This window comes from Neofelis nebulosa, chromosome 16 (assembly GCF_028018385.1).
Source record: "Neofelis nebulosa isolate mNeoNeb1 chromosome 16, mNeoNeb1.pri, whole genome shotgun sequence".
Classification (NCBI taxonomy): domain Eukaryota; kingdom Metazoa; phylum Chordata; class Mammalia; order Carnivora; family Felidae; genus Neofelis; species Neofelis nebulosa.
This window is the reverse complement of record NC_080797.1, coordinates 25,691,027-25,704,898: the sequence shown is the minus strand read 5'-3', so window position 1 is coordinate 25,704,898 and position 13,872 is coordinate 25,691,027. Positions and strand designations below refer to the sequence as shown.

The 13,872-nt window shown below is 42.6% G+C and overlaps 1 protein-coding gene across 14 annotated transcripts in view; it reads left to right on the top strand.

Annotated features, from left to right (window-relative positions):
• CEP112 (centrosomal protein 112) overlaps positions 1–13,872 on the top strand; it is a 413,866-nt gene that overhangs the window by 313,011 nt on the left and 86,983 nt on the right. For 9 of the 14 annotated variants that reach the window (XR_009254956.1, XR_009254958.1, XR_009254960.1 and 6 more), the window contains 2 exons: positions 4,357–4,419; positions 11,397–11,546. The exons of 2 other annotated variants lie outside the window; for them this stretch is intronic. Coding sequence is in view for 3 of the 12 variants with exons in the window: in XM_058703639.1 (XP_058559622.1) it covers positions 4,357–4,419; positions 11,397–11,546 (213 nt within the window). In the remaining 9 variants the exon portion in view is untranslated. The remainder of the gene's footprint in view (positions 1–4,356; positions 4,420–11,396; positions 11,547–13,872) is intronic. 3 more of the 14 variants (XR_009254961.1, XM_058703640.1, XR_009254957.1) reach the window with 2 other exon arrangements.

The following is a 13,872-nucleotide window of genomic DNA, read 5'->3' as shown; positions in this document are numbered from 1 at the left end:
GACAGAAGTCTGAAAAAAATTGTCTGTCTCTGCTCCACTTCCTCTCCTTCTCGTGAGCTTCCTCGAGTCGCACTCTCATCCCCGCCACCACAGCGCGCGGGCTTGCGTTCAGATCGCCAGTCCCCCACGTGCTTCCGCCACGTGCTTATTTTTCAGTCCTCCCCTCACGTGCCGCCTCTGTAGCACCCGACACAGTCCTTGAAGCACTTTCCTCACGTGGCTTCAGGATCCCCTGTTATCCTCGTTTTGTATCTCTCTGGCCACTCCTTCGGTTTGCTCTCCTGCTTATCTCCAGCCTCCTGACACTGGCAGGCTCCGGGCTCAGTATACCGAGACTTCTCCTTTTCATATCCACTCAGTGCCTTGAGATCTCATCCAGGAGCGTAGTTCCGTATGCCACTCCCATACTGGTGGTGGATGTATACTTCTAAGCTAGACCTTCCCTCTGAACTCCTGACTTCAGTATCCAAATATTCACTTCAACACCAGATGGCCGATAAGCATCCCCACGCTTCATGTGTCCGAAACCGATCTCTTCATCTTCCCCCCGAAACCTGTTCCACCCGTAATTTTTCTGATGTGAGGTAACGACAGCCCCGCTCTTCTAGTTGCTTGGGAGAAAAATCTCGAAGCCATTCTTGGTTCATCTCCTTTGTATCGTACGGCATATCCAGTTGGTTCTACTTTCAACTCTTTCAAAGAATCTGACCACTTCTCACCACATCCTCTGTTACCGGCCCGGATTATTTGCGACAGCCTCTCAACTGGCTTCTCTGCTGGCTTCTTGCCCCAAACAGGAGCCGGGCTGAGTTCAGTCATGTCACTCCCGTAACGGAAACCTCTTCAGTGACTCTCCATTTCACTCACAGTAAAAGCCACCTTCCGTACCATTGCCTACAACACCAAGAAGGTTCTGGCTTCTCCTTCTCTCTCAAACCTTATCCCAGGGAGACATTGCTCACCAACCCAACCGCACCGGCCGCCTCACCGCGCCCACAACCGCCACGTGCCAGACATCCCTCTGCCTCCAGGCCGTGGTAACCGGCCCTCCTTCTGCCTGAGCTCTTTCGGTGCTCCTTTATCTCCTACAGGGCTGTGCTCCTCCGTCGTATCCCTCCCGTGAGGCTTTCCCTAACTCCCACATTTTGTAAATTTTTTGCATTATGTTTATTTTGAGAGAGAGCGCGCACACGAGCAGGGGAGGCGTAGAGAGCAAGGTGGGGTTAGAGGATCCGAAGCAGGCTCCAGGCTTTGCAGCACAGAGCCCAGTGCGGGGCTCAGTTGAACTCATGAACCGTGAGATCGTGACCTGAGCTGAAACCAAGAGTCGAATGCTCAACCAGCGGAGCCACCCAGGTGCCCCCCGCCTCGCACACTGTTAGACTGTAAACTGCTCCCACCTTCCGTCACCTCTCATCTCTTTCCTGTTTCATTGTCTCCATGGCTCTTTTACCACCTAAAATATCGTCACCCCTGTAAGCTGTTTCGTTGACTCACTAGCGTAGCATTTCCGTAAAGGTCGAGAGGGATGTTTGTCTGCTTTCTTCACTGCTCTAGCCCCAGTGGCCTGCAATGGATGAATGCATTCGATGGCAAAGGAACTGACATGAGTCTGCGGGCTTCTGGCACAGGCTGTCTTGCACAAACCAGCATCTCTGATTCCAGCTTCTTTAGGGAAAATAACCTAATCTTCACGACGCTGTGATTTTTATATTTTCTAGTGAGTAAGTATCTGTAGGGCACCTGCCACGTGGGAAGAGCTCTTTGTTAAATGAGCAAAAAATACTGTATCAAGCATTTTGTGATTAAAAACAACACCAGCGGAATGGGAGCCGAGACAGATAAGCCTCACGAGGTTCAGAGTGGCCTTAATTCTCTAATGGAGAGTGTAATTTATTAATTACAGAGGCAGAATAGAGTTTGGTGGCTTTAAGAGAGAGAAGAGTAATAGTCGCAGGCCCTCTCTTCTGAAAAAAAAAAACCCCACCACTACCCAGTGTACTGAGTGGGACTATAGACGCAGAGAGATTTATGGAATAAACTCTGAAGAATTGCTTTTGACCTTAAGTCCATAAAACACACGGCTGTTGTCTTAACGCGGGTTCTATAACAAAACGCCATACGCTGGGAGGCTTATCCAGAACAGAAATTCATCCCTGATAGTTCTGGAAGCTAGAAGCCTGCGATCCGGGTGCCTGCCAGCGTATCGGGTTCTGGTGAGAGCCTCCTTCCGGGTCGCAGACCCCATCTTGTTACGTCCTCACGGGGCAGGAGAAAGCGAGCTCTCTGGCTTCTTATTAGGGCACTAATCCCATCCACGAGGGGATTCCACCAAAGGCCTCACCTCCAAATACCATCACATTGGGATTAGGGTTTCAGCATATGTGTTTATTCCGTGTCTGCCTCTGCCCCCGCTCCTGGTTTGCTCTCTGGGGAGATGGAATGAGAGAGAGGACACAGGCGCGGCTGGGGGCAATGAGAAATTGGGTTTGTGCAAGAGTCCATATCCGGAACCCGTAGGCAGCCCTCTGCAGACATCAGTAGCCAGATCTCTGCCGCCAGGAAGGACACTGGATGATGTAGGTCTGGGCAAAACGGTTCAAGACGAAGGTCCAGTCAGAGACGGGCATGGGAGAGCCCAGGCCCTCCCGACACACCCTGACGTGGAGTCCATGCATCCCTGGCCTGTTTTAGAGGCTTCGCTTTATTACTGTTTATTTTTAATGTTTATTTTTGAGAGCGAGAAAGAGCATGAGTGGGGGAGGGGCAGAGAGAGAGAGAGAGGGAGACACAGAATCCGAAGCAGGCTCCAGGCTCCGAGCCGTCAGCACAGAGCCCGACCGGGGGGCTCGAACTCACGAACCTCTAGATCATGACCTGAGCCGAAGTCGGACGCTCAACCGACTGAGTCACGCAGGCGCCCCTAGAGGCCTCACTTTAAATAAGAAAGATCGCCTGATTGTTGAGGAAAGTTTCTAAAGGGAGAAACAGAGACAGAACTGGTTGGCAAAGCAAATAAATAAAAGGAACTCGGAAAAAAACACAGACGCTCTAGAGAGCAGAAAAATGTGTTGTGTACGTACAGACATAGAAATATGAATGACGTGTACGTGAATCTGCTAACCTAGGCAGAGAGAGGTATGCTGTGTGCTCTACTACGTGGGTTTAAAGTGGCTCCATCACTTCCCGGCTGTGTGATGCTGGGCAAGCTGCTTAACCTCTCTGTACCTCCATTACCTCATCTGGAAAAGGGCATTGACGTTGCTACTCAGAGAACAAAAACAATCCTCTTGGAAATTGTGAGTAGTGTGGCAGATTTTTTTTTTTAGTTCAATAGAAACTTAAAGCAAAAAGTTGAAAGCTCTCCGTGAAAGATCAAAAAGACAAAGAAATGGAAAATAGAAATAACGAGAAGGAAGGGACGATAAACCTGAGCAGTCAGAGCTGTGGAGACAGACGAGAGAGAGGGGGACCTGGGTACAGAGAGCGGAAATTCTGAGAGCCATGACCCAAGCTCTTCTAGAAGCAAAGGACACAGCTACTTCGCACTTGCACGATGAGAGGCAGGCCTGGCACAGGTGTGTGGCTGAGCCGTTGCCCAGCGCCCAGGATGCAGGGAGGCTTCCGGAGGGCAGGAAAGCGGGTCACCTGCGGAGGATGGGGACTGGGTGGCAAAAAAGATAGTCGGGTTCTGAGGAAAAGGGACTTACTCTGGGAAGGCGACCCTGCTTCCGGGACGTGGACATTGTTTGACTTAGATATATTTGTCACTTTGAAAAAGTCGTTCTGGTGTGTGAGGCAGAGTGGGGGCTCCCGTCTTTTGCTCGGTGAGTCTCAGAATCTCCTATCTGCCTCTGTCCAGAAGCATCTCGTTCTTTCATCTTGCAACAATGAGAAGGAGGATTAAATTTACCTCTTCCTGTTTCTCCTCCTCCTCTCCCCTCCCTTGTTTCCCTTCCCTTCTCCCTTTGATTCTTCCCCCTTTCCATACTTTACCCTCTGAGCCTTCACACCTTTGCTAGGTCTATTTCTGTCTCTTCTTCTCCCTTTCTCTTTCTCTCCACAGAAGTCTGTGTTTGTCTAATAATTGGCAGGAGAGATTTTTTTTTTTGCTTTTTTCTTTTTTCTTTTTTTTTTTTTTTGCTTTTGCTTTTTGCTTTTTAAGTGATGAATAGTTGGCATTAGATCAAAGACAAGCCCTGTGGTTTTCTGGCTGCCCCAGAAGGGCGGTGCAGCTGGCAGCCATCCCAGCTGCCTGGTGATAGGCATGTGGAAGAGATACCAAACTCACAGGTCACTGTGTGTGTGTGTGTGTGTGTGTGTGTGTGTGTGTGTTCGTGTACGTGTGTCTTTCAGGCCAACAGCAGGCTGAAGCAGATCGAGAAGGAATACACCCAGAAGCTCGCCAAATCTTCACAGGTAAGAACGTTGAAAGCCAAAAAAAAAAAAAAAAAAAACAAAAACCCAACAAAACTGAAACAAACAAAAAAGAAACCTACACGTAAAAGCATCTGTACCTTAGAGTTAAGCTTCATCCCCTTCAGTGTTTTTATGGGTTGTTATCCTATTGTTGATGGGTATATGGATCAATAACACATGCTCTTCGTATTTGGGTCTTATTAAAAGATTCTTGAAGTTGGGCGTATCAAACCATTTGAACTAACACATCCACACTCACACACACGCAGTCAGATGTTGTAAAACCAGCCTGTGCACTTGAACAAGCCCAGGCTGCAGCATATTTCACAAGGGCGGGAAATACACACCTACATTTGTGATGTAAGCACTTTGATACCCTCTGTACCTTTTTTGCAATATTCCATTTAGTTGCGCCTCAAGTCTGCTTACCAACAAAATTCAAGATGATGAATGCTCTGGGTTAAATTAGCTGCCCGACGGCTGACTCCTTTGGGGGAAAAGAATTAGAAATCCCTACATTCCTATCTTGTTTCATGTTGTTGCTATTGCAGTTTTAGGAGAAGGCCAGTAATTGAATGCTTGTCTCGACTCGACCTATGATGCTTAAAATCATTTTTCTGCATCGGTTGTTACAATAATATCCTATAGTATCATTTAGGGAGTCCCAAGCATTCCTTAGTTTTATGAGTAATCCTAGAATAAAAAACACTGATTTTCACTGCATAGATGGATACGGTGAGCCATTCACTTTTGTGGGCATCGTATCTAATGATTTTTAAAATCAGACTTTCATAGCATTTTGGCATCCACACAGTGATGTGTGGCCGTGAACTGAAATTTATGTACCATTTTATAAGTTACCACACCATGGTAGTAATAGCAACACAAGGACCAAAACACGGTAATAAAATCAAGAATTTTACGGGGCACTAACCATGTTGACTCAGTGTTCGTTCACGGTGACTCAGTGTTCGTTCACTGTAACTCTGGGGTGAGGAACCATGATTGGCTCCATTTTCCAAGTTGAGGAGACTGAGACCCAGAGAGGTGAGGTCACAGGAGTTAGCGAGTGACCAAGCCAGGACCCCGCCTGCATCTGACTTGGGAACAGAAGCTCGCAGCCTGACGTCATCAGCCTGGCCCAGTCCCTCCCGTTTTTAAATATGGCAGAACTCTGGTGATACCTATCATGAAATTTCTTAGATTATACAATTATTTCTAAAAGGTGCATATGTCATATAATATACATTCCATTCGGAAAGCAGAATGTCTTTGTCTAAGTGAAGATTTGTATGTGTTTATTTAAAAGATGATGATTATGTCTTGATTGCCATTATCCCAGCCCTTTCTTGAAGAAGGAACTTGAGGAAATATCCTTTTTTAACCACTGAGAAAGATTCTTTTTTTTCTGTCAGTGTTTATTTTTGAGGGAGAAAGTGTGGGAGCAGGGGAGGGGCAGAGAGAGAGGGAGACTGAGGATCTGAAGTGGGGTATGTGCTGACAGCAGAGAACCCCATGCGGGGCTTGAACTCACAAACTGTGAGATCATCACATGAGCTGATGTCGGATGCTTAACCAGCTGAGCCACCCAGGTGCCCCACTGAAAAAGATTCTTTTTTTTTTTTAGCTTATTTATTTATTTGCAAGAGACAGAGACAGTGCGAGTGGGGGAGAGGCAGAGAGAAAGAGAGGATCCCAAGCAAGCTCCACACTTCCAGTGCAGAGCCCTACATGGGGCTTGAACTCACGAAACCGTAACTGTGAGATCACGACCTGAGCCGAAACCAAGAGTCAGATGCTTAACCGACTGAGCCACCCAGGCGCCCCTCTGAAAGAGAGTCGTATAGTCAGAAGAAATATTATGACTGCAAAAGTTCAAGTTTGGACTGAGACATGAAAAATCCTGCTAATCACGTCCTGCTGATTTTGCTTTATGTCAAATGGGGGAGGCAGACCGAAAGTGAGATGTAAGATAGCTACTCAAAATGCTTAAATAATGGGAGTATAAACAGGAGTATTTATCTAAAGGAATGAATGAAGAAGCCTGATTAGTTCATATTAAAACAAATTAAACGTAAGTTAGCGTGGAAGAAAGCCTAAGCTCTGGAGTCTATCAGACCCGAATTTGAATACCGGCCCTACTACTTAGAGGACCTTGAGCCAGTTACCTGCACTCTCTGGAATTCACTTTCCTCACTTGTAAAATGAGGGAGTAGTACTTACCTCATAGGATAGTTTTAAGTATTAAGTAATATAATGCAAGTACACAGTGCTTAGTACACAGCAAAGCACTGAATAACTGTTAGCTCGTATGGCAGCAGTATTAAGGTTGGAACAGAGAAAAGAAAGGAGGAAGCAAAGAATAAAAAGGATAGGGAAGGCACAAGACACTATTTTTAATTTACTTTTGGTGTTCAAGAATTGGTAAAATCTCCCTGCAAAATTTGGAGAGGGAGCGAGTTGCTAAATATTTTCCCAAGTAAAGATATGAAGAAGCAGGAGGAGGAGGGGGAGGGGGAGGGGGAGGAGGGGGGGGGGAGGAGGAGGAGGAGCATAAAAACCCAACTAGTAAAGCTATCCTGTCCTGTAGCCATTATTTCATACATCAGAGAACAGAGCAACACCAAAAAAGAAAAAAAAATCTTTGTGAGAGTGTAATAGCATAATAAAAGACAGCCCATCCTCCTCAAAAAAGGTAGGATGACAACCTTACATTGATAACATTTTGTTGGCCCACCTCTAAATATACGTAAATGTTTATATGTCTATAGATATATGTGTATATTTGTATCTGTGTACTGGCATTTGAGAAACATCGGTCTATAATCCAGTCAGTTTAAGGAAACAGATTATTTGAAAATCAACATTGCAAACAGAACCATAGATTGACTTTTTCTGTTTTCCAGTGAGAGTTTGCTGGCATCTCTAACTCATATCTAAGATGAGGAGAATTCCAGAAGCAAAGTTTGCTTAACCGTTCATCAGGTTTTAAAAAACTCCATCTCTGGAAAAAAAAAATTTTTTTTAAGTGATATGATGAATGCATTTGTAATGAATGCATTGGTACCCAGGAGACCATCAGGTCACATTTGGAAAGTATTTTAAATATTTTCCTCCCGTACTGGACGTTGCTTAATCTTTAAATTTTATTGAGTTTTTAGGATCTAATGGACCACGAACGCTAAACCCTTGGCATACCCAGGAGTGTGCCCCTTCTGGGATTCTCAGTGTTCGCCACGATGGCAATGTTTGCATCATCTCTGGGTACACTCACAAATGGAATTTCCATCAGAATCACATATTCTTTTTGTCTTACTGTTACATATTAACCTTGCCTTTTTTTTTTTTTTTTTTCCAACGTTTTTTATTTATTTTTGGGACAGAGAGAGACAGAGCATGAACGGGGGAGGGGCAGAGAGAGAGGGAGACACAGAATCGGAAACAGGCTCCAGGCTCCGAGCCATCAGCCCAGAGCCTGACGCGGGGCTCGAACTCACGGACCGCGAAATCGTGACCTGGCTGAAGTCGGACGCTTAACCGACTGCGCCACCCAGGCGCCCCTAACCTTGCCTTTTCAATGTTAGCATGGTTGTCCCCACTCAACTGACTCACCTGGTGGCCATTTTTCAGAGAGAGAGAGAGATCGCCATTTTGCAAGAATGGAGGTAGTTTGGGACAAGTCTAGAGCTGGAATACCAGGGGAACTTGCCCGTTGCCAAGGGCCTGGCTCCCCGCTAGGGCCCTCGCTCACTCGCACGGACCCAATGCAGATTAGGCCTCGGCATATTCCACGTGTCCCATGTGCCCCCAGCCTTCGTGTGGTTCTCCAGAAAAGCAACCGGAATGCAAAAGGTGCCGGGGTGCCATTCTTTTATGAGGATCTTCAGTGTTCACCAAATCTTCCCAAGTAGGCCCCGTCTGTTGTATTTCAAAGAAGACTTTTGTAAAACTCTCAAAGTATACTACAATCTGAAAACCATCAGAGTGAGTTAAAGATGAGATGTTAACCTCTACCCAGAATCCTATTTTTAAGACCACTAGCCTTTTTGCCAAGGGTTTACCGCTTAGCAATAATTAACTATTATAGCTTTCATGAGTTGGGTTGCTTGTGGCCTCAGCCTGAAATAGATCTCATTTTGCTTCCCAAAATATTAATTTTTAATATCGCATGGGAGTGTTCGAATCCACAGCTTTCTCTGAAGCTAATACAGGGTAAACATTCAGTTGAGGGGCAACATTGTGTTTTATGGTGTTTAGTTATGATTCAGTCAAAACTGGCGGGGCTTATGATTGCATAGATCAGTTCTGATTTTTCTCAGCAACTTTTTACATTCTTGTCCTATGAAAGGCTAGCTCATCTCGATATAATTTACCAGGTAATTATTATTTTTTATTTACTATGATTATAGTTCTACTCCTTAAATATTAAGTGCTGGTTATGTGCACTGAGCTAAGGTGAACATAGTCTGTTGTCTTTTACTGTCTATCTACAACCAAGTGAGTTTTGTTCTTTACCTAAAGCATATTAATCTCGTTAGTATTATTTCTCAATCTTAAATCTCCATTCCAGTTTTTAAAAATGTCCACATTTTAGCCACCTCTCCATGTCTGTCTCATCTATTAGTCTGTCAACTGATTTATCTACTCATCTGCCTAACGTGTTTCACCTGAAGTGTTTTCACATTCTCCCTAGATCATCTTCATAAGTTTTTAAAATAACTTTCCCAAGATAATCTCATTACTTCCCCCAAGGAGTCTCATTATTTCCCCAAAGAATGCAGGGTTTCCTCTTCCACACAAAAGCAAGCACACTCTTCTCAGAACATCCTGGACTTTGCTGATAGTTCCTTCCAAAACCTGCACGCACTTCTTTTTGATGTACTCTTGTCATTAAGCTTCTGAAAACGAGAGACCCTGGTTTCATGCCCTTGTGGTCACTTGAAGAATTCTCAAATATTTTTTATCTTTAGTCTCGGTCAACTAAAAGCTAATCTAATCTTACTGTTTTTTAAAGAAAAAAAAAATTACTTTGCACTTTAGAAACATATTACGGGATCACGGTAGTGGATGTACGAATCTGTGCATGTGACACAACTGCATAGCACCAAACACACACTCTTGCACGCACATAGCACGCACACACACACATACGCACACATAACCGAACACACACAGCGAACACGTGACAGAGTTGGGCTTACCGCTTCTACAGAGTTGTAGTTTACTGAACTTGAAACGCTCCAATAGTCATTGAAATAGTGAGTTATTTTTACTATTTGGCTCCATGCTCGTATAAAATATCAATCTTAGGTTTCATGTTGGGCCAAGGAAATTTGGCTCTTTCTTATCTCTGGCTCCTCTCGCTCTGTGACCGCGAGTGAGTTGATTATTCTGTGCCTCGGTTTTTGACATTCACTATAAGAATTTAACCTTCCCTGTTTGATGGAAGTGCTAGGAGAATTAATTGAATTGATGCCAGAATGGGAACAACATTTGATCAAAATTCAGAAAACAGATGAGAAACATCTTTATTCTCAGTAAATGAATTCCCACACTCATAGCAAAAGGTTCAATTTGTATTTAAAAATATTAATGTACCGCTGTTATGTATTTTACCATGTATTTCCCAGTGGTCTTTTCATTTGATTATTGACAAATTCTAAATGTTAAACTTTGTTACAGTGAGCTCGCTCACTTCTAAAAGCATAAGATACTCCCTATTTTACTGTAAATATGCTATTATTTATGTCCATAGTAACAAGTGATATTTCTATAGGACTTGGCTTCTGGGAGATTCCAGACAGTTTCTATTTATTGCCTTATAATGCTGTACTCGAGTTTTGTTGTCAAATATTAGGTGGAAAAACTGAATTCAAGCAAGGTGATTAACTTGTCCAGTGTATCTCACCAACCAGCCCTGCACCCATAGAACCAACAGTCTTCTATTCTAACCTGGGACTAAAGTATTTTTTTTGTTTGGTTTGGTTTGGTTTTAATTAGAAGAAGAAACAACTATTTCCTGCTTTTAAAAAGTCATCGCTATTGAATTTGGAAGGAAATGGATACATCCAAACCCAAGGAAGAGTGATATTCTCAGTCAGCTCATTGAAAAAGGTCCCTCATCAGATGATTACTTGGGAGAACTTGGAGGGGACCCATTCATGGAGAGAACCAGTTATCCAATGTGGAGAATAAACTTTCTGAATAAACTTTCATGGATATCTATCAGTTAGGGAAAAGGCAACTCATTTGGAACTAGGTCATAATAAGATTCTCTTCCCTACCAAAATCTTGCTTAAGAGAAAAACAAAGGCTACTTAGAACAACCAATTAGTATGGCAATCGATCTTTGCGGTTCAAGTCCCGCCTGTCTTTTTGGTTGGATGTCATCTTCAGCAATGTGACATTTTGACCTCTTTCTGTGCCTCTCTTTCTCCACTTATAAAAGATGGGTGATAATAATGTTTGTAAATGACATAGGAATTTAAGGCACTTAGCACAATGCACAAACCTTAGTGAGTACTCAAAAATTGTTGTGTGGAACTGGGTAACTCTAAAGAATGAGGTATGTTCATTATTTTCTTTCGTTATTACAGTTCCAAGTGTTAGGAAAGGCAAAATAGCTTTTTTTTTTTTCATTCTAATAAGTGTGTTTCTCAGTGAAATAAAATCTGACGCTTTTCATATTTTTGAGATCACAGATGTTCTTTCTTCTGATGAGTAAATATTGTGGAATGTTATAGTGGAAATGTCTTCCAAATATAATTGGTTCAGCAGTTGTTCACCATTCACAGTTTTATTATAGTCTCTTATTGTGTGGAATTTCATGCATTATAGTGTGCGATATGTTAATTGAAAATATTTAGTTTGTGGATTAGAGTTTTGCCAAATCCGCCCTTTTGTTGAGCATAAATACATATAAAATAGATGCCTCTCACTGAAGAATTTGAAGTTCTCGCATGCTGTTTTCATTTTAGATCATAGCAGAACTTCAGACAACCATTTCCTCTCTGAAAGAGGAGAACAGCCGGCTGCAGCTTTCTGCAGAAAGACGGCTCCAGGACGTTACACAGAAGTTTGAAGATGAGAAGAAGCAGCTGATTAGAGATAATGACCGAGCAATCAAGGTAATCTGAAGACTTCAGTAACCAGTGGTACTAGCTGCTTTAATGTAATTAAAAGGAGGGCTGAAATCCCAGCAGTGGGCAGATGAATGCAGGTATCTGGCTTGTTCACACAGCCTGCAGTAATTCCATTCACTGGACTCTACCTTTGATGTATCCAGTGACTCAGGCTGACTTCCCTCTAAGAGATCACATGCCAGCATAAAAAGTCATTTTTGGCAAGCCCAGTCCATTCACATTGAACAAATATTTGAAAAATACCCTGTCCTTTCTCTTGAGAACCACTTTGGAACTGTCTCTTGATATTAGGAAGAGTGTTTTAGCCCAGTACTGCTGGCTAATAAATTCAGAAGTCAGCTTCCAATTTACATTCTGTTCTTTGCCCACATCCTTTCATTATGCATTCACATAATGAGAAATAACCTGTTTGAGGTTTGAAATGCCAACCATTTGATGTGCTTTGACATAGTACAGGGTAGATGCGTTGCTGCTGAGAACCTAGGCCGTTTCCAAATGGCTTCGGAGAATCACGCCTTTAATAGCAACAGAAAATTCCCTGGACCCTGATTCTTTAGGTGATAGGCAGTTAGATCTCAAAGTAGTTTTTTTCTTGGCTTCATCGCGGCGAATATTATTGTAAGTGTCTACATCATGCTGTGTTTAATCTGTGAGGATAAGCATCTGGAAACCTTTATAAATAAGATTTAAAAGAGAACAAAAATTTTTTTTCTAAGAATTTCCAGCAAAAGATTATTTTTCAGTGATTTTACTTTGTTATAACAATGCTTAAAGCATGTCGAGTAATCATACAAAGCGAGGAAAAATAAAAGAAACATTTGGGTTTTATCACTGCCCTTTTCTGCCTAACCCCTCCGTCTTTCTTTTCTATAGCCTATTGTGGGCAATCTGAGTAATTTACGGAAAAGTTAGTGTTAATGTAAGTTGCTTTTTAAAATACACTCTTATTTAAGCCTGGACAACACTGAATGGAATAAAAACCCTTCAGATATGGACAAAATCTTGGTGGCTATTCCTTCCAGCCTCCTCACTTAGAGGTGAGGACTTACTTTATTTTGTTCTTAATGAGATTTTCCCTATATATTGCCATCAGTGAGCTTTTTTTTTCCCCCTACATGTGATACATGACAAAAGAAGAGGTTTCTTTTTTTATATTCTGGTAGTTGAAAAAAATATTTGTGAAGCTCTTCTCATTTGTAAATGCACAGTAGGTACTCACTGATCTGTGTAACTTTCATTTTCGAGTTGAATACTTTGTTTAAACTCTTTTAGTTGTATAAAAATTTCATTTTTTTTAAGTTTACTTATTTTGAGAGGGAGAGGGAGCAAATGTGCACACATGAGCGGGCAAGAGGCAGAGAGAGAGGGAGAGACAGAGAATCCCAAGCAGGCTCCATGCTGTCAGCCCAGAGCCCAATGCGGGGCTCGACCTCAGGAACCATGAGATCATGACCTAAGCCAAAATCAAGAGTCAGAGGCTTAGGGGCGCCTGGGTGGCACAGTCGGTTAAGCGTCCAACTTCAGCTCAGGTCATGATCTCACAGTTCATGAGTTTGAGCCCCACGTTGGGCCCTGTGCTGACAGCTCGGAGCCTGGAGCCTGCTTCGGATTCTGTGTCTCCCTCTCTCTCTGCCCCTCCCCTGCTCACACTCTGTCTCTCTCTCTCTCTCTCTCTCTCTCTCTCTCTCCTTCAAAAATAAATAAACATTAAAAAAAAAAAAGTCAGACACTTGAGCCACCCAGACTTCCCTACAAATTTCATTTTAAGTGCATTTCTTTTCCAAATACCATGTGGTAGCTAAGTTCCAAATTTTAAATAAATAGTTGAATCCCAATATACACAGAAAGGGAAAACATAGATTTACAGCACAGTTTCTAGTATGTTTCTTAAGACTAAAAAAAAAAATCTTGAAAGCAATATCACTAGCACAACTGCCTATTTTTAAGTGTTTTTGCAGTTTTAATCCATTTACCTGTCAAAATGGAAAAACACTGTGATCCTAATTTCCAAAAAAGTGTCAGTTCCTAAAGACTGAAATTAAAAGATGGTAGTATATAAGTACATACATAATATCATATTAAAATATAGATTATGTGATATTATGACCTCCAAACACAGGTACCTGAAAATAACTAAAGTTATAATGTAGGTAAGCTACAGTTCATTTTTGATTGACTCAATTAGATTACGTGTAAAGTGAATGACATTTGTGGGTTTGTTTTTTTTTTTTTAATAACCTACTTAAGATAAATAATTCATTAGCACTCCTCGCCTTGCTTTTTTTTTTCCAGACTATGTCACAAAACATAA